The sequence below is a fragment of the Dromaius novaehollandiae genome, chromosome 2 (assembly GCF_036370855.1).
Source record: "Dromaius novaehollandiae isolate bDroNov1 chromosome 2, bDroNov1.hap1, whole genome shotgun sequence".
NCBI classification, from domain to species: Eukaryota; Metazoa; Chordata; class Aves; order Casuariiformes; family Dromaiidae; genus Dromaius; species Dromaius novaehollandiae.
The window spans coordinates 55,469,287-55,494,976 of NC_088099.1; the positions used below are offsets into that span (position 1 = coordinate 55,469,287).

At 40.4% G+C, this 25,690-nt stretch overlaps 1 protein-coding gene across 11 annotated transcripts in view; it reads right to left on the minus strand.

Moving 5' to 3' along the window:
• Window positions 1–25,690, minus strand: part of ELMO1 (engulfment and cell motility 1) — a 309,392-nt gene that overhangs the window by 13,715 nt on the left and 269,987 nt on the right. For all 11 annotated transcript variants that reach the window (XM_064506561.1, XM_064506560.1, XM_064506562.1 and 8 more), the window contains 3 exons: window positions 15,344–15,507; window positions 9,625–9,737; window positions 1,510–1,617 (listed from right to left, as the gene is read on the minus strand). In XM_064506561.1, coding sequence (XP_064362631.1) covers window positions 1,510–1,617; window positions 9,625–9,737; window positions 15,344–15,507 — 385 coding nt within the window. The remainder of the gene's footprint in view (window positions 1–1,509; window positions 1,618–9,624; window positions 9,738–15,343; window positions 15,508–25,690) is intronic.

Consider the following 25,690-nt stretch of genomic DNA (forward strand, 5'->3'; position numbering starts at 1 on the left):
CATGTGGGTCTGACCCAGCAGCTCCTAAAGTAGGAGCTACTGTCCCAGTGTGATCATGCCATTCACAAATAAGCTCAAGAGCCTAAGGGAAATTCAAAGGCAGAATGAAGCTTGCAGTTCGAGCTGGGCTTATGAGCATGGCAGTGTGCTCAAAGCAAAAAAGTCTGGGAACTGCTGGGCTAGGAACTGCCCCTGCAGTTCAAGCGTGACATTCATCCCTTTTCTGTCACTCTGAAGCTACTGTAACATTAAAGGGCTATTTCTCTAATTCTTGTCCAGACAAATAGCCTCTTCCAGTGCCAATGCAGCAATAAGATTCTCTGTCCTAGATTCTGCCATGACTGCAGTAAAAGCCTGAAACATCCTCGAGGCAATGTGTAAGGCAACGAAAAGAAGTGAATGTGACTGTAAACTGCCAGGGCTCCAACATCAGACAGGCTCTTCTTCCTTCTCTCCCCAGCCTGCACCTGGGAGCAATTGGAAATTTTAAAAGATGCTGCCTGGAGATGGGTAGGGGGTGGAGAAACAGGAAACACTTCTTTATGTTATTAATGTACACAAAAGTTTAAATCACTGATTTCCTCTTTTCTCAATTTTCAGGCTGGAGAAACTTCCGAAGTCTGCAAAGTTATTCGGTCATTTCATAAAAGAAGAAGAACTACCAACTTGAATGCTTGTACAAGTGTTTGTCTAATTTGAAAATGCCAAGAATGACATTTATTACTAATGGAGGTTCAGAAAAAAACAAAAAGAAATAATTCCTCATTCAAGGCTTGATTTTTCAGTCTCATTTTCTGGCGATAAAACTGCACTGGTCATTATCTGAGCCTTCACAAAAGACTTTCCCAGGATTGCAGGTTAAGCCTCTATAACTCATGTTGAAGGAGTAAGGAGACATTTTCATGAGAGTACGATTTTCTAAAGGGCTCCAAGTGGGCTCCACAATGACTTTGATCCATAGAAGATATCCCAATAACTGCCCTGGTAAGAGCTGTCATAAAGTCAAGTACTGTCTCAGTTGGGCACACAGTAACTGTGAGGTCCCATCATTGCTGTTCAGAGCAATGTATAATCTTTAAGTTCACTCCCCACGAAAATCAAAAAGACCTCTGTCTGCCACAGGTTTCTCCTCTAGACACTAGATTGTTTGCAACTGCAGAAACAGCTGTCTCTACTGACAGGAAGTGCTTCTGAATACACCAAAGTATTTTTATTTGACATCTGCAGTTAGATGAACAGTGAAAATAAACTGTGTTTCTCCCCATGCAATGCATGACATTTCCAAGCTCAAAGAAATTATGAGCTCATTGGAAAGCTGAGCTCAGTCCTTACATGCACTTGCCAAAAGCAGGAGAGCAGTGTCTGAATGCACGAGGAAATGTCCCGTGTTGACGAACCCATAAACAGAGCAATTGATAATATCCGGTGTTAAAAGAAACCCAGTAGAAGTCATGAAGAGGAACTAACTTAAAAGTAGCAAAAGCAGCACAATCCATGTACAGGACTCACATTTATCTTGCAAGGAATCATGGGGGACTTCTCCCTGGGGACTTTCTTCCAAATCTCCGTAGTGCAAGACCTTGTGATTAGGCGAGAGTCGACAATACCAAAATTTGTCTGTTAAAAGAAACACATTAAACAGGGTCACTAACATGTCTTCATCAGCATTATCAACAGCATAAGAGAAAATGTACTCAAATGGGGCACTACAAGGAAGGAGGACTGTGTCATTTTTAGAAAAAATGTGTGGGGTGTATTGGAAGTGGGGCAAGGACTTTGCATAGTAATTTTAAGGAAGTGTGTTTGAAGCTGGTATTAACGTATTATTCCTGTCTTGATTCAGCCACTGGTTGAAAAAATAACTATTAGCCAAAAAACAACTATCTTAGCTTTAAATGATATTATCATACACCCTTGTGGACAGAGGACTGGCTAAGTAACTACTGTTTTGAGTGGCTAACTTTAACATACCCATAAAAGCTTCATTTTTAGTACCCACTATGTGAACATTGAGCCCTGCCAGCTGTCTTGTGTGGGACTTCCAAAAACCGAGACATTTGAGATGTCCCCATACCTTATGAAAATTGTGACTCATGTCTTTTTGTAGACATGACAAAACACCCCCATATTTATGGTGGGACTGGACATCACAAACATACAAAGATTAAAAAAAAAAAGTTAACTCCCTTGCTCTGTAGATAACTTAGTGGATGTTACCTTCACAAATATATGGACGTTTCAGCCCTTCCTAGGAGATGTGTATATTTACATCTCTTGCCAAATCCAGCTTCTCAGGATACAATTCCCCTTAACAATATTTGTTAAAATCTGCTCCCACTAAAAACATTAGCTTTGCAGAACAAGGCTGCTACGCTGCCTCGTGTGCGAGGCTGGCACTTGCCAACTCCCTTTTCGAAATGGCAAGAACGATGCTACCCTTCCTTCTCAGAGCGCTTTCTACTTAATAAATAGCTCACACGCAATGTTAAGCTGTCAAAAATACCACCTTGTTACAGCCAAGCTATGAATTTCCAAAAGCTCGGAGCCGGGCTAGATGTTAAAATGCTGGGGTGCGGGGGCAGGTGGCTTCTCTGCCCCTGTGCTTCTCTCCTTGCTGGCAGCAGTGATGCCGTGCCATGCAGCAGCCCCCGGACAATTTTAGGGGAAATGGCAGCGTGGACAGAGCCCCATGGCATTGCAGCAGCCAGGAGCAAATGCAGCCATGGTCTGCACAAAATGTTAGAGGAACTGTAAAATCACTGAAGTCAGACCCTGTGCGCTCATCCAGGGCTGTCAGCCAAGGGAGGACTTGTTGGCTCCGCTAGTGAAATGTTTTCATGGACCCAACTTATTTTTAAAGGACTCTTTAAAACCCCGTGCTCAACTGTAAAATGCAATGCAGTGGGACACAGACAAAGGCAATCCAGCTCTGAGGTTTCTCTTTGCTTCTATGTGCCCTTTTAGATACTTTTTTCACAGTAAGCAAAAATGGGGAAAAACAAACATTTCAAACCACCTTCTGTTTGTTTGTGTAGGTGCTTCTACAGAAAGGTTTCAAAGCACCTTACAAACCACCGGCAAAGGGTCAAGGTGGTGAGGAGGAAGATTCTGGTATCTGTTTCACAGGCTTAAACATCGAAGGATTTATGTTGCTGAGCCTGAGATTATGATTTCATGATACATATAAAAAGAGCTACTGAAATATAAGCTTCCCAGGACTGTAAACAGTATGTATAATATTGCAGAGCATGGAGTCGAGAGGAAACCCCCCCTTACAAAACTGTTGCAGGGATTTAAAACTAGAGCAAGCAGGACCCCTCATTCAATAGGCTCTCATCTGAAAGACACACACAACATCAACTTGCCGGGCAGTCTGAATGTCTCAAAAGGATACACATGAAATTTGTATATTCGTATCTTTTACAGGGAACTTTACCCAAAGCATTTCAAAACCTGATACTTAAAAAAAATGTACCCGACTGAATCTGACAGTAGCCTGGCCTGCCCCTTGCCTACGTAAAGAAAAGCCCCACCTAATGCAGCAGAAGGCTATTATGTCTAGCTTTACTTGCAACCTCACTTCTGAGAATGTTTCACTGCATCCTCATTACTTATGAGAGTGTTCGATTTCAGACTACAAAGGAATATAGCTTTCTATCTTTAATATTAAGAAAATCCTTTTTTCCTAATAAGAGTCAACCTGGTCTTACTATCTTCTCAATTAGCTGGACAAAAAGACGATGTCACTGACGAAAACTATGATGAGCTCCTTTCAGCTTGGCACAAATGGGACTGGGGTTGCTGGTGAAGGTCTGAAAAAGACTGATTCTTAAACCTCCTAAGGATTAAAGTGTTTTATAAACCTTGTTCATGTTTCAACCTTCTGCTCCAAAAATGAGAGGGGGGAAAAAAAGAAAATCAGTGAACGTTTCTGTACTTCCTTTTTAGGAAGTGGTGGTTTTACAGGAAGAAATCCTAGGTCTGCAGGCTTGTGGAGCCTTTTACAGCAATTCCCCATAACCCAAGGTTAATTAAAGAACTAATAGCCATAGACTGTAGCTCAAAGCATGTCCAGTGTGGTTCTCCTGTGGGCTCACTAATAACTACCATCATACCAAAACTTTGCTGTCAGGGGAAAAATCCTTAAATCAAGCCTCCAAACGGAACTAAGGAGATCTTATCAGCTGCAGCCGCTAAAGGACTGCCCTAACCAGGCTGGGAGAAGGGCAATCAGTACATTAGCATTGAAAAGTAAACCTTGCTTCCTTTTAGGAGCCTCTACAACCACCTCAGCCCTAGCCAGCTAGGGATTTTTTAGCTGTACATGATGTTACAAACAGTTTATCAGACAATATCGCACTTACATGAGATCACAGTGCCTTGGGGGGAATAGTTTTAAAAGAGATGAATGTTATTTTACTGTACTGCAGGTGTTGAACACAATTTTATCTGAGCTGGAGTGCATAAAGTAATGCTGCAGTTAAAATAGGAATTATATGAAATTGCTTCCTTTGATTAAAAAAAGGTGAAGAAAACATGACTACGGCAAGTGGGAAGTGGCCAATATTTTCTTCCAGCCCTAAATACCTAAACAAACAAAAAAAGAAAAAGGAAAAAAGATAAACTTGTGTTCTCTTCTACCATGATTAGAAAGTGGTTTAAAGAAGCAAAGAAAAACTATGGTCTAAAAACTCCAGAGCTCTCAAACAGCAGGTCACAGAGCTGAAGGGCCACAACAGGCTTTAAAGATGGGACAGGCATTTCCTCAGTTGGTAGATCTGTATATATGTGCACAGCTGGAGGGGGGGAACTGCTAGGTCAAAAAAGAGCTTTTTTGCTGTGTCCAGGGAGGTGTCAGATTTAGGCCTAGCCTTATGAAGTTGCCCCAAAGTCTAAGTCCTTTTTTGATGGCTTATTTTGTATCAGATGTTACTACTCTTGCCTCTGTAGAACTCCTTCTCAAAGCAGGCAGCCGTAGGAAGCACATCCTCTAAGCACTGAGTGTTTCGAGACAGTGTGGGCCTGTGATTTCATTGTAATTTTCAGATGCTACATTATTTAAACTTTCCAATGAGTCCTTATGCCTTTTATGCTCATTGATAGCAGATGGAATTGAATTAAGGTGCTACTGATTCTTCCTTCAGAAACCGAATCAATCATTCTTATTTTTAACCTGAAAAGGTCTCATGCAAATTGTTTAGCTTTTCAAACAATTGCTAGAGCAGCCAATGGGTTAAATACACTGTAGCACATTGTTAAAGTTTACAGAAGTTAAAAAAACCCCAGACAACAAAACTGGCTATAATTTGCCTAGAAGAGTAATACTCAAACTGTGACCAAATAGCAGGGCACAGAACATTTTGCCAATGGGCTGCAGAGCGCTGGCTATTCATATGGTGTTTCCAAGCGCATTAATGGCCAGTGACTCATATGCCCTTAACAATGCTATCCCATGCAAAGAATTGCTGTGATTGCCACAAAAGTGCTCTGTAGCTAGAATCTGGAAATAAAATAGCTCAGGTATTCACCGACAGAAGGCTCAAAATATACATTTTACCCCAAGATATAGTCCACATTACTAAAAAAGTGAAGTTTGTTTGTTCAAAGAAAATGTTGCTCAAAGATTTAGTGACAGGAATGCATGTATTTAAATACATCTGTGAAAACACATATACTTCTTTAGATTTTGGATATGCGTGTATGGACTCACCCTTTTTCTTTCGCTGTGTTGTGTTTCTCTAAGATACCCATCACAGTGATACATCTTCAGCCTAACTGGTCTTAAGCGCTTACAGAAAGCCAGCAAGCCCTGCAAACGATTTGTGATTAACTGACTTGTGGCAATGCTGGAGGGCTTAGGCAGGCTTGGTTAACCAGGTCCTTTCATCAATTCACATATCACAGAGTGTTACTTTTTACGGAATTAGGGAAGGTGGAGCAGAGGAGCGGCAGCAAAGAGAACTTTGCAGAAAGAAGAAAGTGTGTGTTCTCATTTAACAGCATGAGTCACTTCTCATTCTCACAAGCAGCAGAAAACTGGGTTGGTTTGTTTCTCTGCCTTAATTCAAGGTTACTCTTTCCAGGTTACTTAAAAATTATGTTGACCTTGTGTTTTTAATTTAATGATGCGTCTCACTAGGCTTTCTCTCACTTCCAAAAATCACTATTCAAGAAACCTTATCTTCAGTTGCAAAACCACTTCAATAACATGCACTTTCTCTATAATCTTTATAAAGCTAAAAGGGAAAATTATTTCCAAGAGTGCACCCAGCAACATAAACTACAGGTGTACTAGATATCAACTAGAGAAGCATCTATTATCCTCAATAAAACTCTTTTATCTGCTACTTAGCTTTACTGGAAATAATAACTTTTGGGGTTGTAAAGTGCTTTGCAGGCTTTGTTTAGTCTTCGCCCTTTTCTTTTAGGACTTAACTGAGGAAGGAGAAAGCTGAAGAGGGCCATCAGTCAGCTGACTTCCCACACTAAAGAACGAAGCAGGGATTTAAGGAGCTTTATGATCTGCGTTGAACAATGACTAGAAGGGCAGTGTGGATTTTGCAGTTTCATTTTCAATTGATTAAGGATGTCTCATAAAAACAGGAGTTAGTGCTGGCATTCTTCTGTGAAATGTAGCAAGGAAAAGGCCTTGTGTTATTCGGAAGCGGCAAGGATCCTTCTGGGACAATAATGGTATTTCAGAATTTTGACTACAGAGAGATCATGCTGATATGATAACCCTGTGCTGAAATACAGAGATCAGCCTACAGATACCTCACACCTCAATCTTCAACCCCCTCAATGAATCACCTGTTGGTCTGGAGGCTTTCTAAAGCCAAGTAAAAAATGAGAGTTTCACATCTTCTCACATGGCTGTAAGCTCTCCACTCATTTTTTTTGCAAGTCAATTGTTTCAACTTACTCTGACTAACCATGTGTGTCCTACCACATGTTCAAACAACTGTCTTAATGGAAGTTTGCTCTGCAGTCTTTATCATGGGATAATGTCAGTTAATTATTTTTTAAATAGACAATTTAATGGTTTCAGCTTCTCCTGTGTAGGCCATGTTCAGCTACCTCTTTGTATAATCTGCAGATCTGCAACATTTGCCCCAGGATTGTCTCAAGGGAGAAAAAGAATCATGAGAAAGATAAATCAAGCTGTATGCATCCTGAAGTAAAACAGCTACCTGATCTTACTACTCTTGTAAGTAGGTTGCCAGATAACAGGCAAATCACAAGGTTTTTCAGCTCCAAATCAATCTGGATGGACTTCGGCCCTTTGAGAGCCTTGGTGACGCCACATGGCAAGTCAACCCTGCCAGAGCAGCAGGCAGATAACAGGGCTCTGCTTGAGCCCCTGGGCAAAAAGTCCTGGGAGGTGGGTCAGGGGAACGGGGAAGGGAAGGTCAGTTAAGACTAATAGAAGCCTTACCCAGGAATTGAACCATTTTCATCAGGACACTCAGAGGAATCATCTAAAAGCTGGCCTGCCCAGATGTTGAGCAGCACTTGCTAAGCATCTGGCCCCTCTGTTCGTTTCCCTTCATCTCACAGTCCTTGCCATCACAACAGCCCTGACCTTGCAGCGTGCTGCACTTAGTGCCCAGAAGACAGCGAGTGGGACAGGCTCGTTCCAAGAGCACACCTTCCACCTCTGTATGTAGCTAAAAAAAGACTGTCCCCTACTAAAAGGCTTATGAGCCAAACATGCTTGTGTCTACCGTCCTCCACTTGTTTATGAGATCGCACAGTATTAGATCTTGGTGAGTTTAGTCCTGTTGGCATCATCATCATCTGTAATGTTGTGGTATTGTCTCCCTCTCCGGGAGAGGGCTTTTGCCTCAGGGAATATGGGCAGCCTAACATCAACTATGACACGACCTTTTTGGACAAGCTGGGGAGAACATGCCCTTTAAATGGGCATATATCTGACATAAAATACACTTCAGAGATGAGAAGCAAGTTCTTTGAGGCATGGCCACATGTTTTATTTGTTTCCAAAGTATCACGAACTCTTTTGGCCTTGTATAAATATGACATCAAAGCAATTAATCTGGTGGCCTACACAGTTCACTCCAAGGCATGATGTAACAACCTTCTTAGCTGTGGACCAGAAAATGATATTGATATTTTTGTTACTTCAGCTCAACGCAAATGAGTGGAACTAATTTGTATCCTCTAAGGTTTTTGATCTTATGAATCACAAACTGACAACAGTTTAAAATAAAATAAACAGTCTATCTTCCTTTTGGAGATCTGCCAAAACAAAAATGTTTGCCACAAACTCTGCTCTTTCCCTAGAATTTCAGTCATTCAGATTAAAGTTTTGGGAGGAATAAAATAGAAAACAACCATCACTACTAATTGCCAAACCAAACTACACGTTACTTTAGCTCCTTTCACTCTGTGATGATGCTGTTGAAGGGAAAACACATGTCTCACATCTCTACGAAATCTGTGTAAGTCGTCAGAGTGTAATATTAATGCATTTTCTCTAAACTGTGCAGTGGGTTCCATAGATGTTTGTAGGCTTGACAGAGAGGATGCAAAGCTGCATCAATTTTCTCTGACTTAACCCTTACATAAAGGCTTGAAACTTTCCAAAATAACCTCCTCATACTAAACAAAATAACCTGCTTGTTTGTTAGGAAAAAGACATTGCAGGGATTTTTCTTTCCATGAAGAAAGCAGTTTTCAACAATTGATCTGAATGTCTCAAATATTGATCTTTGGCAGTACTTACTCCTAGCTTTTGTGCCTTTCTAATTTGCATTGCATTTGCAGAGAAAAAAAAAGGTGATCTAAATTTCCACTAATTCCACAAAAGGAAATAATCAAACTTTTGAGTACTCTGCTGCATTTACACTATGTCCCCATTATTCTGTCCTGAGAAAGAAGTTGCCTCTCTGAAGGGGAAAAAGAACCACAGACAGTTTGACTGTATAGAATGAGCTGAAAATCTACTATCAAGCAAAGACTCATAGGATTGGGAAACTAATCTTCCCATGTCTATCAAGTATTCATTCTAAAGTACACAAATTACTGATCTAAGGACTTTTTATAAGTAAATTTAAACACCATCATATATTCTATATATATGGTAATAAGAGACAAAAAGTATGGACAGGCAGTACTAGATGTGCAAAATGAGCTCATCAGATGCATAAAACCATTGGGCTTCTGCCATCTAATTCATTAGCAGTATAATTTAAAACAATCCAGTAGAAAAAAAAAGAAGGTGTTCCAAGTCTGAGGCATTCAGGTTCTGACTACACCAAGTTCCACGTGCTGTTCCTGCAGAAGTTTAGGAGATTTTGTTTTGAGATTGGCAAAATGCCTGGACATCTAGGCAGAAATCACAGTACTCAGTTCAGAGCGCAAGACTGCTGCTTGAGATTTTCATCAAATGCAGGACTGATTCTAGATCTGTGTGGTGAAGCCAAAACCAGCAACAGTGAAACACAGGAAATCCTAGAAGAAGAACTTTATCTAGGAGATTCTTTCATGTGCCCCCTGGAAAAAGCAGTCTAGAGAGCACTAAAACCAAGGATCTTGCCAGTAACAACAGTACTCACCATCACAACTTTCAGACAAAAATGACAATAAAAGCCAAAGCTCTACCTTGCCGCCGCCGACTGTTGAGTTTCCTAAAGCAGGTCCCCTCCACAAGCCGATTAAGCCGTTGCTGCTTGATCAGCTCTAAAATCTCAGGTTGAATCTTCTCTTTTAGTTCCCTTGGGAAGAAAGAAAAGCACTCTTGAGGTTCACCAAGGACCACCCTCTTTCTTCTGAGACAGAGTCCCACAAGATGTTTTTGCAAGGAGTTCAGAGGGGACAAGAGTCATGGGCAGTCCCAGGTCAGAATCTGCTCCAGGCAAAGAGCTTTTTCTGATAACAAAAGCATGGGATCAGGATATCTCTGTTCAAGACAACTCTCTGCTACTACATCAGTGTATGATTCAGGCCATTTACTTGTTTCCCATTTACCCATCTAAAAATAACAACTGCTGTAATTCATCAACAAGGTTTTCTGAGGCACACAATGCTCTTTCACTGTGGGAGCACTATGAAGCCTCTTGGAGGGTCTGTCACCTTTCGTGGCATGATCCTCTGCTAGTGCACTTTCTTAGCATTATTATTTAGGAAAACGCAAGAAGGCTAAACACATTTTGAAACAACAAGAAGAAAGAGTGCATAATGGCAATAAGCCAAAACAACAATCAATGCTATATGCCTGTTCTTAATTCCATACCATTAGATTAATTCATTACTGTAAGAATTTTGTGGAAGAGTTACCCGTGACTGGGGACTGCTCAAGAATCAAGTTTTACCCTTGCCCAGGAGCACAGAACCTCACAGTTCATTTAGAAATATTATTATATGTCCTTCAGAAAATCCATTTCCTACAGCCTGCTTTGATAAATGGGTTCAGTGTGTCAAGAACTAGGCAGAAAATGTACGCACATAATATTTAAAGTTGATTTCATACACTGTCACATGGAGTCACAGGTGTCTGAATTCGTCGGTTATAACCTCACTTAGATTCATTAAGCATACATAAAAGACAGGTTTAAACATCAACTTGACAGCAAGCCTAGTAAGATTAAAAAGTAACGGAATGTGTAGAGGGTTTATAAAATATGAAGTGTGTCAGAACCATAATTTTGGATTGCTGCGTGAATTAGGTAATACCAAAAATCATTCTGTTTGGTAGTATGTTCCAGCAATCATCATCAAAAGAAAGCAAAGCCATGGTATTCCATAGATAAATCAAAAATGTTTCTCTTCTTGAAAACTTAGGAAGTTCAGCCTCTGCAGATTTCCACAGTCATTTGAGTCCTATACCTTTGATATGCAAAACTCCCACTGAAATCACTGCAAGTTTTCTGTTAGAGAGATCAGGCCTTTAAATAGAAATGTCATCTTTCTCCCAGGTATTAACAAAATGGTTGGCGTTCTTGGTGCATAACCCACTGCATATTTTCAAGCTGTGAAAATCCAGCTGGTCAAAAATCAAGTATTGTAACTATAGAAACAGGCCACCTTTAGTAAATGTATTATTAGTCCTTTATGATAATAGCCAAACACCATTGTTTTCTCACTAGGAAATAAGGTATGAATATTCTAAATAGTTAAATGCTACGATTAAAAGAATTTTGTGTTGAACAAATGTCTTTCTGAGCTGATGAGTTTCCCCATTCCTCAGGTAAGAGCTGGGAGCAGGGGCGGAAGAACCCCAAAAGATATCAGTGTTAAAACACAGTATGGATTACGGAGCTCATAAGGCTACCGACTATATCTCCAGCTGGACTGATTTCAAATATTCAATATTGGTATAAATATCAGTTTAATTCAGAAATTGGATGAATATCATTAAAGAGGTATTAAAGAGGTATTGAAGACATCATACCATCATAGATATTAGACAGTATTAAAAAAACAGAAATGAATGGGTCAGTCTTCCAACACATTAACATCAGCACATTAACTGATTGGTTACTCACAGTATTCCCTCTTCTCTCCTCTAAAGCCCCATCTGCCCCTTACAAACCAGAGGTAGAGAGGGATTTTTAACCAATCCAAAAATAAGTAAGTAATCCCCTCCAAAGTAGTTCAGTGACTAAGACAGATTTCCCACCAGAGAAAGGGAGGCAGGAAAGAAAAGACTTTCCGCCTCTTTGCTAATATGCCCGAGTCCTTCCCACACTCACGTATTTACCCTCACAACTGCGAAGTGCAGAGGCAGTACTTGCTTCTGTTTCACAGTCCCCAAGCTTGAGCACACAGAGGTTGTGCAGATAGCTTTCCTTACTCCTCTGAGAATCAGTCTTCAGTGACTTGAATTCAGATCACCCATCCCAAAAGTCCATTCCTACTTTGCCACAGTCACTTGTGCTTACCGGCCTCAGCAGCTCATGCCAATGCATGACTACTCTAACTTGTGTGTGTATATGTATGTGTATACACACACATATATATATTTTAGCTTTTTTTTCAATCTTCTCAAATATGATGACTCTAGATACATTTTGGCAAGGTGATCCTACCACCTAATGCTTCTCACTGTCAAGAGGTTTCTGTTCTCTTCCACTACTTCAAGGTGATAGAAAAGGGGTACGACAACCAGATGTAGGCACATAGGTAAACCTAAAGGACAGGGGACTTAGAACAATCTCTGACAAGAAATAGGTCCCTGTGCCTAATGCTAAAACCGAACAGGAGCACTGAGCTAAAGGAAGATCATAAACGTAAATCTATTTAGGCAAAATTTTTATTTATTCTCTTCAGATGACATCAGGTTAACATTCTGTGCCTTGCAAAGGGAAAGAGAACAACCAGGAAAGTATAAGCAGAAGGTGGCTTTAAAAATGTCTGCTTCCTACTGTGTTCCAGTGATACAAGAATGACAAACGTTAGTGAGCTGATACGACAGAACGCTTGGGAGAAATAGGTGGTAATATATCATCACTAATTTTCTGATCTCATTGGTCTCAGCGCTATAGGCAAGACTGACATTGGTGACTTGCTTCTAAAAAAACAACCCTTAATTGCCTGTAAATTTGAAAATTCCTAGAAATAATTTTTAAACTGTTGAAAGAATTCTAGCTCTTTTTTGCACCAATTGTATCTGTCCATAACTTTTAACTTTCCAACTTATAGTTCCAACTCCTTCCTGTCAGCCACAATGGGGTGCATTATAGTCATTTAAATCATTACAACACAATAGAAAAGTAATATCAAAACAAGTTCATGTGTTTTGCCTTTTATCTTTTGGCCTTGCTCCTAGTCACTTCATGCTTTCAGCTTGGGCATTAATGACTCTCTCTAACATTGCAGAAGAATCTCAAAAGATACAGAATGCTCCAAAAAGCATCCAAATCCCTCCCTCTATTTTCCTGTATGCTACCGATTTTCATCCAGATTTTACTTAGCAGCTGCTCCCTAACTGACATGATCTCTCCTTTAACCACCAAGCGTTCACTTGGACATCAGAGCTCTGTCCAATATTAACCCATCTGTATTGCCATTTAATGTGTCAAGGAGACCTCTGGTCCTCTACAGGCCAATGGGATTCCTAGATACCTTCTTCCACAGCCAAAACAGACCAGTAATATTTTCTTTTTTTTGTTGCGGACTGGCAATTAGGATTATCAAAAATGATCCCAAGCTCTTGAGTACATTCTGTTCTGGAGGACTTTTTATTCTCCCCAATTCAAATCAGAAATTGAAAAAATTTCAGCTCAGGTGATGCAACAGTACTCATACAAAAGAAATAGTAACTCCTAGCAAAATAATGTTGTTGTAATTATCTGGATCTAAGGCAGAACTTTCCAACTCAGATCCAAATCAAACTTCACTAAAACTTCTCTCATCCAGCAGCTTGAAAACTTCAGTACTTTATATAAAGAACAGCAGAAGAAAGGCTCCTATCATTTTGAAGCCACGGATAACCATCATCTGATTGCCATATTCTGATGCAGAATTAAACAGGGCTCCCGGACTTTAAATTCAGTTGTGAACCATCTCTTTTAGCATATCTGTAAGGCTTTTAAATATACAGCACAGCAACAATTCCTCTCTCCACTCACAGTCTCCCTCCCTACAATGCAACCCTGATTCTGTACTTATATCAATTGTACCATCTACGCAATTTGAGAGAGTTCAGTACATGGAATCAAATCAAAGGGGAAAATGAAAGAACCATTTCTTTTCACAGTCAAGAATAAGTGATCATGGATGCAATCAAAATGCAAATGCATAGAGCTAAATCTCTGCAAATACAGTTGTGATTGCTTAAACACCTTACCGACTTAGCCTTCACAGCCTTTAGGCTTAGCCTTTGTCCTGAATCTGAGATGAGCTGCTTGTAGCACTTCTGCTGCTTTTAACTGTGTTAGTTGGCTCTTTCATTCCCTGATGGGGAAGGAGATTTCACACTGTGGCAGCAAGTAGCCAGAGTGATACTAGAATTAAAGAGCTTGCAGAGGGCACTGGCAAGTTTCATGAGGTTAGGAAATGCCGCAAGTGAACATAAATAGTTGACCTGTATCATAGTTAAACAATTGACTCAAAAGGGAAGCAGGGGAAATGAGAGGCTTTGGTGACAAGCTTAGCGGTACTGAGCAGCTTTGAACCACTAAACATTGCAGGGAATTGACAGGGGATTTCTGTGCAGTGTAATGATGTCGAAATGACTGGAACTATTTGTAGGTTTTTAACTGATGCATTACTATGAGTGACACCAGTTCTAATTGGGCATTAGGTCCTATCTGCTAATACACTGAAAACATAAAACAGGCATTTTCGCTTTGATCCAAGTTGGTATGACTAAATTTGAATTCTACTTAGCTTATGCCTTCCCTGCTGCCCTGCTGCCCCTGGAGGAACATGTCCCCAGAGCTTGTACTCAGATATCTGCATCCTTTGGAAACAAATCAAGCATCTTACATCTGAATCTTGGTAGCTCTGTCCTAAAAAGGAGATTTGGAAAATCATAATGAGCCGTTCCACTTCAAACATCATCAGAATTTCCTGACATTTCAACTAATGCTTTGGAATCATCGCTGTTTCTCTGCTGATCTCACGAGGTTCCTGCTTTTCAGAGCATTTGGGCAGTGCCGAGTCAGAATCTGTCCTGTGCCATGTGCTCAGCCACGAGCCCAGCTTTGATCCAGAGCCAAGTACAGCCTCCGCTTTTCATATAATAGAACAAAGGGTATTCTGAGAAGCAGGCAGGAGCTATGGTGGCAATATTAACATTTGATACTTTGCAGTAAACAATGTAGGAATGAGAATCCTGCTGGACAGCTGCCAGAACATTTTCATCTACAAATATATAACTGCTTTCTATTAACACCAAAGATAAGCTACAAACAAAGACAGTAACACACAAACCCATTCTTTTGTGGAGCCCGTGTGTATTGGCTCCTCTTGCTCTGGGCTTCACTCTCACTCAGAGAAGTGACATTTGCAATTTTTAAAGGCCCTTGGACAGAAGACAAAGTTTAATCTAAAAGAAGAAAAACTAGCGCCAGCAACAAAAACAAGCTCACACGCACAGTCATACAAACTGGAAATGTCAAAGCATTGTTTGGTACAAATAAGCCATACAAGGCCCTGTAGGGATTTGCTCAATCTGGCTTAACTGAACTCAGAGAAAGAGCTGTGATTCCCCACAGAAGAAAATGTATGCACTTCAAGCAGTTGCTGCTCTACTGCTTTTGAGCACAGCTCTCTAGACAGTTTTTTCTTCAGGTTTCCCCTGAAGAGCTCCCAAACATCATTCATATTTATTAATATTTCCATATAAGAAGGGGTTAGGAGAGAAGACAGTACTTACAGAATCGGACGAGACTGGAAATCTTCCTGGTTCATTCTTTCAGACTGGCGGATTTTCAGTATTTCTGTGTAACTGAGATTCTGAAGTTTGCTCTTGAACTGGTCGAGAGAGCTAGGCTTGGTAGTGAGTGCTCTCATTATCTGTTCCTTCACTACCTGCATTACCTGTGCATGACAAGGAAAAGAAAAAAAGAAAGAATGAAAATCTGTGTTAACTCTTTCTGATGGTTTGTTTCAAATTTTATTCTGTGTCACAATGAGGTTTCTAGGTACAGAAGACGATTAGTACAATCTGGTCGCAAGATAATTTCTCAGTGGCATGACCAGAAAATGAGCTAACTTCTGACAGGGTATCACATCTTATGGCAAAAGCTCATCTGCACTGTAACGAGAAAATCAGGGTAAGAGGGCCTCAGTGCCACTCAGCTGTCTCCCTAGACAGCTAAAGTACAATTACCGGTTACATTATTGGATGTCACGCTCTGCCCAAGGCTTGTGTGATGCACACAACAGCAGTAATGTGGCTGTCTGCGTTTGGAGCTGAGACGATGCTTCCATCACGTAGGGGACAGGACACCTACAATACACTTGTAACCACAGAAGAAAGCTGGAGCCAAGAGCAGATTCACATGTAGATTTCTGCCAGCTTGACCAGAGCAAAGTGTTTTTTCCATGCTGCTCAGGATGACAGCTGTAAAAAAAGTTTAAAGCTGCTCTCCTGACCAGAGGGTGGTAGCATTTGCTTCCCTCGTTGCAGTCATGGTAAAAGGAGAATCTGGTCATACAATTGTCTCTGCGTGGACACTGGTACTTGCTATCCGATTTCTTCCTGCTCCTTCTCCTCTTTTTTCTTTTTTGGGGCTATCTGGGCAGACCACTGGAGTGTCAGTCCTCAGCATGTCTGACATGAATCTCCATGGTCTCTGTGCTGGAGTGCCCTCCTCTGCAGGCACGAAATTGCCATATACAGTGAAAGAAAGAGAACTTGCTAAAAGAGAACGTTAAGTCAGGAGAGAAGGAGCTCAATTTACCAAGGATATTACAGGATTGCTTTTGAAGCAACCCAAGAACGAGAATGAAGGATGGCTGGGCAACAGCCATCAATCTGCATATTAATTATTTTATCAGAAGAAAACTGCTGAGACACAGTTCATTAAGGGGAATTGCTTGGCGCTAGTTCAAATAAATACATATCACAAATTACTGTCGTTCTGTGGAGAGATTACTCCACAATTCTAGACTCGTTTCCTTGGCGCTGGTGCAAATCACACACTTTGAAACGTTTATCTGATGCTGCACTTAAGCTGGCTGAAAAAACAATTTGTCAGACTCAGAAAGGCCCATCCCACTCAAATCCAACAGCTAAAAAGCAGTAGGAAATAGTAACAAACCTCTGGTTTCAAAGCAGACGTGACAGAAATTAACAGCTGCAGAAACAGAGAGCAACAGCTTTTTCTGCACTGTTAATTTTCCTTTATTCTTTTGTCTTCACCATGTATCTTAAAACAGAAGTTCAGCCCCTCAGAGGTTCCCTACACATTCTGAAAACTGTTCTTTACACATGAGTATTTTATTGCTCCACATGTGTTGCCTCAGTCTCCTAACCATCCCTGCCTGTGCTATGTTTTCTATTTTTGTTTCCTGAGATGTAACTTCTTCCCGAGATGTGACCTAAGCATTCATCATAGCTGTGTCCAGCAGGTGAAACTAAGCAATTCAAAAACTGAAGATAACCTCCTTCCTTACCACAGGGACTACATCCATCCCAGAGATCTACTTTAAGAGCAAGATGCTCCTCACAAAGCTGCTGGCTCGGATGGACAGCGGATGGCTTTGTCACCTTCCCGCCCTACAGGTGAGATAGCCTACCCACACTTACTTGGAAGAGTACCTTACTTTGAATGCATCCTTGCAAAGACCACCCTGCTCTTGGTAAATTTTGCAAATCTGGCCCACACGAAGTGGAGGTTTTCCCCATGCATTTCTACAAATCTAATAAGCATGCTGTTGCACATTTGTGGAAGTCTTCTAAAATTCAGTTTGATGGTAAGAAGCAACTTGGAATTCTGTTCACTACATCTAAGCACTGCTCCCTTCAAACACAGAAGCATTTGCTTTCAGATGATGGCACTGTGCTGCCAAATTCTTCTAAAAGGTACTTTGCTGGTCTTCTGGTGGGAATTAGCTACTTCATCCAGAAGAGGAATTTCTTGATTGCCCTCTGACTGCTTAGAGGAATTAATGACTCCTTGACTACATTTAGAGTGCAATAATCAGACCATTCCAGTCCGAGCAATAAACGTGCTGTCACACCTTGGATATTAAACAACGAAAGGCCAAACAATTGTGATATCTGAACGTTAATGGATTGATCAACTGGTCCAAAAAAATCAGTGGCTTATTTAACAGGGGCTTGGTTCAATATCTAAAAGGGCTTAGGAAATGTAATGAAGGAGATGTCCTTAAAGTGGAAAAAACTGAAGCAGACAACCCCAGCGACAAGTTGGATGTTTAAAAATATCCTCTCTCCTTTTTATTTCTGCCTTCATAGCAATGACTACCAATTATGATTAATTACTTTTAATTTATATTTGATATATGAATATTTTGTTAATTAATATTAATTGCATTGAACTACCATATTCATAGCAGGATGGGAGAAGAGGGGAGAGACTGGGAACTAAACTTTCCCAGTGAAAACATATTTAGCCATTGGTACCTGTTAATAGTAATGTCAGAGCTCCCAGCTAATTGTGCTTAACTTTGGGCCCTCAGAGAGAACATGACATTTAAGCACTGTCTTTACTTCTGCTTTCTGAGCCCCACAGAGAAGTTATGCTGGACTACTTACTACAAAAAGTTTTACAGTCAGCCTGTAGTCATCATTTCTGCAGTATCAGGCGAACATAGGTAGCTAAATTCATCATTGCTCATAGGATCAAATTTCCTGGCTACTAGAAAGCAATAAATTACTGCAATTTCAGTTAGACAGGCATAGCAGTTAAACCTTGATTTTTCAGCACTACACCAGATTTTCAAGTATATATAGTGAAAGTCTTGACTCTCAAACATAAACAGCAGGCACTCCTAGGCCTTTGAACAATTCATTTGAGATCATCTTCCTGCAATCATTTACGTATGTGTGCAGTTTCCATTTCACACATAGTTATACTTAACTCACACATGCAAGTATCTATAAAGATCTGGTATTTTGTTGCTTATCTGTGGATTTAGTTTCTTAATCTGTGGATTTAGTTTCTTAATTTCAGGCACTCGCATTGAAAACTTTGCCTCTATGAGCAGTTTTTCCCATGAAATAAACAGGCTCACAAATAAATAAATACTGTATTTTAGGGAGTTGCATGCATGCTGATCTCTTTTCCAATTTGTCCTCTGAGCCGTCCAAAGGAAGAAGTGCTCACTCTTGGCTAAACAATGCAAGAGAGGTTCAAATTCAGTAGAGTTAGGCAGCTTTCATCTATCTTTAGTTGCAAAATGCTTATATAAACACCCTTGTCATCCAACTCTGGTACTCTCTGTTGTGGTTAATACCCAAATAATGCAAATTGCTCTCCTTTGGAAAGCTATTCACAGGGTGCAGTCAAAGAGCGGCTTAGTTTATAGGCTCCCTCTGTCCCAGTGACAGAAGGCAGGAGAGGTATGCCCCAAGCCCAGCGCATACGGGGGTGATCGCTTGCCCTGTAATGTTTCTAGCCAACAATATTTAACTAGTTGGCCAAAATGTCAAAGCTGTTGGTTGAGTCATGTCTCCTGAGCATTTGGGAATCACTGCCAAGAACTTCTAATCTCGTTCAAAAATCTCTAAAGCTGAGTTGCTAGCCCTTGATTGCTGCTGTCTGAGAGACAAGGATATCAACCCTTCCTCCCTGTGAGTCTGACCTTACAATGAAATTAAAGGTATTCTCTACTCAGTATAATTGTACATAAACATTGCAGACACTTGTTTTAATTACATTACACCTTGCCTCTCGTACTGAGAGATGAATGTTTCAGCGAGTGCATTTGCTTTAAATTATGCCCTTCTTATCTGATGACCTTCTATGTGGTAAGAAAATGCTGTGTTCTGCATTATGAATAAGACAGGCAAACTCACTGAAGACATTAACAGAAAGACAAGAGCCAAAAAATACTTTTTTTAAGGTAAAATTGCCATGAAGCATAGGACCTTATTCCCTGTCTTTCATATTCATCTAATGTCTTACATTTCTAAGGTTGGTATCACCATAACATTAAAATAGACAAATTTCTGTTAAGCTCTTTTTGTCTAACTTTGTGTTCAGCTTGTTTGATTTCATCTCTGCCATATGCCATTCCGACTACTTTGCCTCTCCAACACTCTATTGTTCTTTTTTTCTCACTCCTATACCTTGCCATAAGAACCTTTATCTATGCAAAACTCCTTTCAAGAGACATCAGAGGTCTGAACACTTAGGCCCTACAACACCAACAGGGGACAAAATTAAGTGGTAAGAAGCCAGTGTGAGGAAGGAGAGCATATTAGGGCCTAACACCTAACTACATGGCAACATACCACTGACCACATTTCAGCAACTCATTTGCAACTATAGAAAGCACAAAACGGCCATCTCTATCCTTTCAACTTACCCTATACCAGTGCAAAGTGTGTCCTTGGCACTGACTGGAGAAGACTGGCTGCCATCTCAGACACCTATCATTGCCTGCAAGCTTCTGGAAACTTATGTCTGAGCCTTCCACTCACCGTACGCCCTCTTTCCACGAGCATCAGTCTTCCTCAGAAATCACCCCACAGCATCCCCAGGAGCTGGACCTTCACCTGAACCCATCTGTGGCACACTGGATGGGAGATGAACCCATTTAATAACTTCCCCAAAATCTCATACTCTTGCATACTCTTTCATATGTAATGAACCTTTCGCAGGTCATGGCAACAAGAGAGCCAGAGACTGTCGCAGAAGCCACTAACTTGTACTACTAGTATCTGGCAGCATACGTCATGGGGATTGCTGCCTGGTGACTACTCAGGTGTGTGTGCGCGTGTCTGCCTGTTATGCTGAATGGTTGTCTTTAATTTGACAGTGCAGCTTTCTTCAGCACAGACAAGACTTAAGTAAATCATGAGCCCATGCAACAACAGCGTGCTTGGTTCAATACTTTCTTAATTTGGCTCAGAACTAGCAAGTTCCCATACCTCACTGCAGCACACTATAAAAGAGCAGCTACTGGACTGCCCTGTACCCAGAGACTGCTCTCTGCAACCAGACTCCAAGCGTCTGTGCTCTTCTTGGAGTATCTGAGGAGTTTTAAGGCTGCATTCATCGACTTTTTCATGTGACCATTCAAAAATACATATGCTGACAAACAGAAAACTGGAAGAAATACCTTCACAGATTTTTTGTCATGAATTCATACCTAGTTCCCTTTCTAAGTCTATCCAAGTTCCTAAGTTTCTAAGTTCCTGAAAAGAAGCAGCTTGGTTTGTACAAAAATTGGTTTGTACAAAAAACTGTAAAAATGAGAGAAAATGTAAAAAATGAAGGAGAAAATCATTTGTTGATTGAGATTCAGCTTATCATTTTAGTCACAAAGGGATTTCCGTCAGCTAAATCCACGGAGCAAGCAAAAACAAGGCTGTAGAATGAAATAGCCAAATCATTCTTAATGAACAGCACTTACTGACAAAGAAGGCCATAAAGAAAATCTAATTCTGAAGGGAAAGGAAATGACTTCAGTTTACAAGCAACCTGTCAAACCCTGTAATGAAAACTTCACATGTTTAAAGTGTATGCCAGGTAATACAAGACAATTTTTTAGGCCATTCCAAAGGATAAACTGCCTTAACTAGATCAATGGTTACATCTTCAGAGCTCTCAGAAGAGTCATTCTGAGAGACTTCAAGGTTCTTGAAAGATAACAACATAATGCTGTTTTTTCTCCTATTGCCACACGTTGCAATCTGGTGATTCACTATAGTCCCTCCTTCACAGACTGTACCAGGCTTCCACTCCACAGTACTTTAGAATATTAATCCAAGCATACCATCCTACCCAAGTAAATTTAAACTCAGTGTTAGTACACCCTAATATTGACAAGAGACTCCAACATTGCAGATAATTTCTTCTATTATAGTCCGTGTACTCAGAAATTACCAAAAAAACCCAGTTTCTAATCTTCTTAACTATTCCAGAACACAAGGACAGGGGCTGCAGCCAGTGATAAAAAGACACCTCTAAGCCAGTAAGATATACGTAACCACGGGAATAATTAAGTTGATTCATTTTCAGGCGACAGTATTCTGGGGGATGAGGAAAAGGCTGTCAGAGGATTTAGCAGGTATAAGCTCTGATTCATTTTATCTCTTCATTTTCTGTAGAATTTAAAATCCATTCTAAAAGTAGTTTTTTTGTTGGGGTTTTAGTTTTGGGGTTTTTTTTTAAACTCTTGCTTGTGATTCTATTTTTCTAGTATGGACCAAGAGATCTTTCTGTCTGCAGGCAAGAGACTTGAAGCAATGCAATGGTTTAGATCAAGTGAAGCAGTCTGTGTCCATGTGATATCAGTATCAACATGGTTAACCAGTTTAGCAATGATCATTTTTTTGCAGGAGTACCTAGCATGAACAAACAAGCACACCCAGTAGATGTGAACACAGAGATGAGAGGTAGAAAACGTGACAGCAGTTCCACACAAGGCGTTTAAAAGGTCTGTAGCAGGTGCTTAAAAGCTTAACGCTGTAGCAATAGAGTTCTTCAGTGTGGAACCCTTCAGAGTGTCAGAACCCAAATAAACTGCCTGTCCTCTGGCAAGGAAGAGAGTGAAGAGAATGTGCAGGAGCGAGACCTTGCATCCTTCCTGAGGATCCCAAGTCCTTCTCAAGTTCCTGACAGCCAACCCAGGAGGGCAAGTGGTGAGGAAAGAAAAGCTGAGGACAAGGCAAGGACCACAACTGCTCTGCATTTCAGAACAGCTCCTGATCGTTCCAGCTTCTTCAGTCCCCTTGACTACTGAATCACAGGTTTGGGGGACAACAGACTGAAATCACGTGGTTCTTGAAAACTGAAGGGCTGAGGCTATTGTTAATGGAGGACTATGAGAGAGGGGATAGAGGATTCATTATGCTCCTTCATGGGCTCCAGATTGGTAAGAAAGGAGTATCAACAGCCCCAGGGCCATGACGACAAGACTGGCGAGCACCCTGAAATGGGGTCAGAAAGGGAGGCTGAGAACACACTAAGGAAGGGATTGGAGGATTGGCTACATATCAAGGAGCTGATGTAAAAAAAAGTTCAGCTCCCTGCAGAAAAATTCCTGGCTAATTCTGCTATTGGATGAGTGCATTTTCTAAATACTGTTAAGTGTAAACAGATCACTAATTGCTGCACTCTGTTACATTACAACCTTGGGCTCCTCTACCTCTATAAGCAAAAGAAAGCGAGCCTGTGGACACAACTTGACTTTCTACTCCCCAAAGCAGCTCTCAATTCTGCTAGCTGCACTGGTTATTTTTTCCTTGGCTATCCAGATCCTGATGGGAAAGGGGCTTCCTGTTCTTTTCCAACCTTGCTATTTATTTGCTCAATTAAAGACAGGCATACCGGTAGAGGCTTTGGCTGGGAATAAAAGGTAGCTTGAATTTGATTCAGAAAAAGACAAAAAGCTACCCCAAAAAAATCACAAGGGATGGGCAAAGAAGATGATTTTAACAATGAATGTTAACAGACTGGAGTAGATGATAGAAAAAGACAGACAACTAGTAGAAAGATATTATGGAAAAGTGACCAGAGCTGGAACAGAAGTTACACCAGCAAGAATCAGCATGCAGAGGAAATCATCTGGTTGATGATTTGCAACAGATACATGAAGAGACAGGAAAAGTCTGAAGGAACAAAGACTGTGGAACTGAAAGTGTGGTGTTGCAGCAGAAACTGAAGACTGAAGAAAAAAGAAATGAGATTTTGGCAGAATATCAGTTAAGAGGAAATGGAAAAAGAACGGGCAGAGTATGTGGGAAATGATATCTTTATTATAACAGTTCAGTAAGCAGCTGGCTGAAGGGAAAGCTTCCTTAAGGACCTGCCTGAGGAATTTGCGGTTAAAATTGATAGTAATAAAAAGGGAAGCAGAGAGCAGTGCTTTAAATACCTGAAACGAGGATTGAGAATCATTAGTAAAAATCATATAAATACTGTCCATGAAGTTTTCAACCATTTTGGTAAAAGACAATGTGAAAGCAGTCCACTGGGTTCTTGCAGGGTTAAAACAACATGCTACCCTCAGTCTGAGAATTCAGTTCAGAACAGAGCCACCGATGTTAATCTGAATGTTCAAGTCAAACACCATATACTTGAGCTGTCTTTGGCTGAAACAGGAATGACTGATAGATGGGAAAACTCTTCCTTACATTTGATATTTACAGAACACTATTTGCACCAGAAATAAAAAATAAATCCTGTTCTCCTTTGTGCTATATGCCTTGAGGTAAGCAGAGCAAAGGAGCACTCCTGTGTCACAAAGCTTTTCTGCCCCAGTAAAATGATGTGCAAAGTTAATATGGCAGTCTCTGTAAACTTGCTTGTTAGTTAATTGAAGTCTTAGGTCAGCCAATGTTACATTATTTCCCCCAGCGTCTGACAACCTCCTTTGGCAAAATAAAACATGAACAAATCATTTGTGGGTGGCATTTAATCCAAGGCTTTTTACAGACAAAATGTACTGATCTTTTCAAACAAAATGTTAGGAGAGGGGAAGGGGAAAAATGAAAGGAGAGATATTTGTATCCTTAGTCATATACTGATGTAATAATTAACATGTCAAATAATATACTTGTGAATTCTAGAGGAAAATATTAAGTTACCTGTGATTAGGAGTGTATGTTTGGATGGAGCTTACCTTAAAATACACACCTTAATATATACGATTATATTAAATGGCATACACTAAATGAACATTAACTAATTATTATTAACTAATATATTGGCAAACAACTGGTTCTAGAGAAGGAAAGAGAGGACTAGATCCTATCAGGCAGTTTTTCTCATAGGCAAGAGTAAACATCAAGGAACACAAGTTCCGGGTATTAACAATGAATAAAAAAAAGACTCTTTGCATGGGCAAAGGAGAAGGAAAAGTGGGTGAACAAATTTGAAAAAGAGGATCAGAAAGGGCCGAGAACATTGCTCAATAAATCTGATAAATGGACAGAGATTTAAGAACAACACTTTGAGTTACAGCTCCACAGCCTCCTATTCCCTTTGGCTGAGATGAAGGGGAAACAAAACGCAAAGGAAAGAAAAAGATAAAGGTGCGAGCAGTCACATTTCTGAAAAGATCCGTTGCTCTTTTACACGGGTACAAGTGCAAACCACCGTTCAAATGCCCGTTCTGCCTGGCGTTCGAACAGCCCGAGCCTGCCGGCTCTCCCTGCAGCACCTTGCCGTGCTTGCAGTCCACTCCTGGCACTCTCCAGCCCCACTTCGACTGGGAACTGCTGCCGGTGCACCGCACCTGCATCTCCTTAATACCCAAACTCTCCACTACCGCTGGTTTTACTCTGATAAAGTACGAACTTCACCCGCTTGGGAAACAGACTTTTCATCCTGGATAACTATTTTGATGTTTATTTTTGCCCTGATAAGGAGCAGAATTTGAAATATTGAGAATTTATGGAAAAAATAATTTAAAAAGTCCATCAGGATTTCCACAAAGGAAAAGAAATAATAAGTAGAAGCTGAGAGCTCTAGCTTGTTTCCTGGACTTGTGTTAATTGACATTTACCACTTAAATGCTCCTTTTTTTTTTTTGACTTTTCATTTTATTATAAAGACAAAACTTCCAAAGTTTCTACGTAATAAAAATTACCAGAGAGATTAAAATTGTGTTCTTGGATCCAAATTCTCTGTTTAGAGAACTAGATCATGCACTTAAAAAGTTTTGCTGATGAACATAGGAGCCAAATGTTGAGTAAAGTGCTGCTGGACCATTTCATTCAATCCAGTTATGTGCAAGTCCCTCCAATTACGGTGAATGGTCTGGCTGAACATCTAGGAATTATGCAAAAAGGCATTTGTGCAGATGTACTTACTCCTCTGAATGAACTCAAAATTTATTATGCAGCATAATTTATAACAAAGAGGCTGTAATAATTTTTAGGTAAACACTTGTTTTCATATTCAGGTAATTGAAGAAGGCAGTGAGCTGAGAAACATGTCTACAGAGTACCATTTTTTTAGCACATCTCATATTAGTAACAGCTTCAAGTGATAGCTGTATTGATATCAGAGACGTCCAGTCAGTGATACAAGAATAAAAATAGTTGCATGAATTGACAGAATGATTCACAAAAATACAT